Consider the following 3506-nt stretch of genomic DNA (forward strand, 5'->3'; position numbering starts at 1 on the left):
GCTTTGTACCCTTATTTGACGTCTCGTAAACTCAGCTGTGTGCAAAATTAATACTAATGAACCGCTATGTTATTGTAAATCAGCTGTCCGACACATAATGTGTGTTTCCACAACCAAACGACGAGTGAAATAATTAAGTAAAGCGTCACGTGGTTTTAGGATGATAACCATGTTTGTTTTCCATCAGGTTCCCCCCCTCTTATTCCTCCCCATCCCTCCCTCCTGACCTGAGATGCTGCCCAGCCTTCGAACAGTCCTGCGGCCTGCCTTCTCCCTGACAGCCGGGAGCGGGCGAGCTAGAGCCGGGTTCAGAAACCACCGAACGCCCGCCGGAGCCCCGCTGCCCGCGCTGCTTCAGCGCTGTTACATGGGCACGCACCCTCTGAAGGAGCCCGTGGAGCCCCTCAACTCACCCCGGGGAGCCAAGGAGTTCATCTACAGCCTCCACCCGTCTGAGCGCACGTGCCTGCTGCGAGAGCTGCACAGGTTCGAGTCCATAGCCATAGCTCAAGGTGGGTGGTGTAGTGAGGCTCCATCACACTGTGTGCAATGAACATACTGCAAATCACCATGTTATTGATCCTAAAAGGCTGGTTTAACATGCCTGCCATGACTGTTAGTTAGTTAGTTAGTTAGTTAGTTAGTTAGTTAGTTAGTTAGTTAGTTAGTTAGTTAGTTAGTTAGTTAGTTAGTTAGTTAGTTAGTCTGTTTGTGTCTATTAGCAAGTATTACATCTACAACTAAAGAGATACACAATCCTTTTTTAAAAAAAAAGCATTACTAATTATACTTCCAATGGCCAGTAACTGTGATAATCACAGATAATATCGATAACATTAAATCTAACTTCAATTTTAAAGGATTTGAAATGTTTGTAAAACCTAAAATTCTAACTAATTTGAAAGAGAGATGTACTTCACATCAATGAATAAAGTTGTGGAACAACTTGGCTAGGGATTATCAAAATGCTGGTTCTATTAAGTTATTTGGAAGATTGTTAAAATTTGATTTGTTGATGAAATATGAAAATACATAATTAGGCCCGTCACGATAACAAGTTTTGCTGGGCGATTAATTGTCTCACAAATTATTGCGATAAGTGATAATATTGCCTGGTGACCGTTTTACAACTAATAATTATAAAAGCGTAATATGGAAGTGTAATAAATCAATAAACTTTAATTTTTAAAAGAATGTTTAACAAAGTGGACTCTCAGTCTCTAACAAAAAATAAACTTGAATTATAAAAAACAAAGAACAACAAAATGTAAATTAAACACCACACACAACTAAGACAGAAAATAAACAATATTAAAGAGCAGCATSTCTTTAGAGATGAAGCAAACKACACAGCCTGGTGAGGACCCACTGTTTCTTATGGGGACATAAGCCCAGTTCACATCCCATGTAAAGTGTAGGCTAGGTTTAGGGTCAAATGGTAATAGAAAATACTGGTAAATGAATGAAAGTCAATGCAAAGTCCCCATGAGGATAGAAGAACAAACGTGTCTATGTGTGTGTGTGAGGAGGGGACAGTCAGTGAGGAGACAAGCAGAGCGCTGCGGGGAGGAAATCAGACAGTTCAGAGTTTTCCTCATGAGTTTCTGGGACAGCTACAGGTTTTTTGGGTGTTTTGTTAAAACACAGATGGTGCGTTTAAGTTTCCTGTTATTTTTGGGAGCTACAGGTAAAGTCTTGACAAGTTTGTCGAGGGTCTGGGGGAGTTTCAGCCCCCACCCCTTCTCCTCCTCTCTCTGTGTCTGCCCGCAGCGAAATTCAGGATCTAGTGCTCCGACACTGCAGCAGCAGCCGCGTTCTGCTTTGAAACGTTTCTTTAGTTTGTTATTGCTACGAGCTCTCATGCTAAAGTGAGAGTTTACTCCTCCCACACTAAGAAAACAGGAGGGGAGGAGTCAGCTGAGCTCCTGTGCAGCGGAGCACAGAGAGGGAGAGAGACGAAGTAAACAAGCAGGAAAATGAAACTTATCGTCCTCATTTTTTTACTGACCTCAAAATAACTTATCATGCAATTAATTGATTTATTGACTATCGCAACAGGCCTATACATAATAGGCATTTAAACAAGCTGCTGTCTGAGTAGTTGTAATCTTTATTATATATAAGTAAGTAAGTAAAGTTTTATTTATATAGCGCCATTCACAGAAATATATTCACAAGGTGCTGTACAATCAGGGAAGGGGGAGGGGGCAGTTAAGAAACACCCATTCAAGAAGACACACATTACAAACATGGGGGAACAGGTGAAACCTGTCATGCAGCAAAGAGTTGCGCTACCTTTAACAGAAAAACTAAAAACCACACAAGGGAAGATGAGGGGAAAAATCATATATCAACAATGTGACACACTATGGTGTTTATAAAAAACCCTTAACATTGATCAATAACATTTATAAGCCTCAGTTAGTGCTTCTAAATTTAGCAAGTGCTAATCCACTAATAAATTTTAAAAATAGCAAAAGCACTAATTAGGAAATTATATTAGTGCTTTATGGGGACTGTGCCCACCATGAAGGAATAGAATCTCACAGAATTTGCTCATCTGGGTGAGTTTCTGACGTATTTTGAAGAATACAATGCATTTTGGATGCTGCTGTTTTCTGCACCTGCCATTAACTGGTTTATTTATTTAATTACATATTCACTTTCAAGGCAACATGTTTATCTTTATGTTTAATTTGAGTTGGAAAAAAATAAAAGGCCTGAGAATTAAAACTTCTAAGACAGTGTTTCCCAAAGTTGGGGTCGGGACCCAAAGTGGGGTCCCGAAACATCAAGGTGGGGTCCTGAAAATATTTCCTGAATTAATTACATTTTTGCCTTAGTTGTTATAAAGGAGCGAGGTTAGTATATTTTAAATGTTTAAATGTAGTATAAAAATATTGTTACAATGTCCATGTTTAGTTGACCTGATACAAATGTTTATCATCCAAAAATAGTTGAGGGCACAGGTCTCTACTACTGTTATTTTGTGGGTCAAAAGCTGAAACGTTTGGGAACCACTGCACTTTGGTTCCCAAATTTGGGCTTGGGACCCAATTATGGGTCATGAAGCACCTTGGATAATCTCCAGAAATCAATTTAAAGGGTAATAAAATAATTACTGCTGTAATATTTTCCCTATAACTATTACAAAAACACACCAAAAAGTATAAATAAGTATTTGTATTTGTGTACAAGCTGTTTAGGTTGTCAAAAAGCCTGTGTTTTTAGGGTTATTAACAAAGTTTGTGTACTCAGACCAGTAATATTTGGGGTCACAAGTTTTCGCCATGGATATTTTTTGGGTCATAAGATAAAAGGTTTGGGAACCACTGTTCTAGGAGTTTAAATAAATAATTTTCATTTAATAATCAGTTGTACATTATAGTTTTGGAGAATCATCATTAAGTTTGGCTGAAGGGGTACTAGTGGTTGGGAACCACTGTGGTATGGTATGGTATGGTATGGTATGGTATGGTATGGTATGGTATGGTATGGTATGGTAT

At 38.9% G+C, this 3506-nt stretch overlaps 1 protein-coding gene across 1 annotated transcript in view; it reads left to right on the forward strand.

Moving 5' to 3' along the window:
* Nucleotides 1-187: 187 nt before the first annotated feature.
* Nucleotides 188-3506, forward strand: part of LOC106521597 (transmembrane protein 65) — a gene marked incomplete at its 5' end in the record, with an annotated part of 51783 nt that continues 48464 nt past the window's right edge. The window contains 1 exon segment of the mRNA XM_014014245.1: nt 188-512. Within this exon segment, the coding sequence (XP_013869699.1) occupies nt 233-512 (280 nt within the window).

The sequence above is a fragment of the Austrofundulus limnaeus genome, unplaced genomic scaffold, assembly GCF_001266775.1.
Source record: "Austrofundulus limnaeus strain Quisiro unplaced genomic scaffold, Austrofundulus_limnaeus-1.0 Scaffold112, whole genome shotgun sequence".
Classification (NCBI taxonomy): Eukaryota; Metazoa; Chordata; class Actinopteri; order Cyprinodontiformes; family Rivulidae; genus Austrofundulus; species Austrofundulus limnaeus.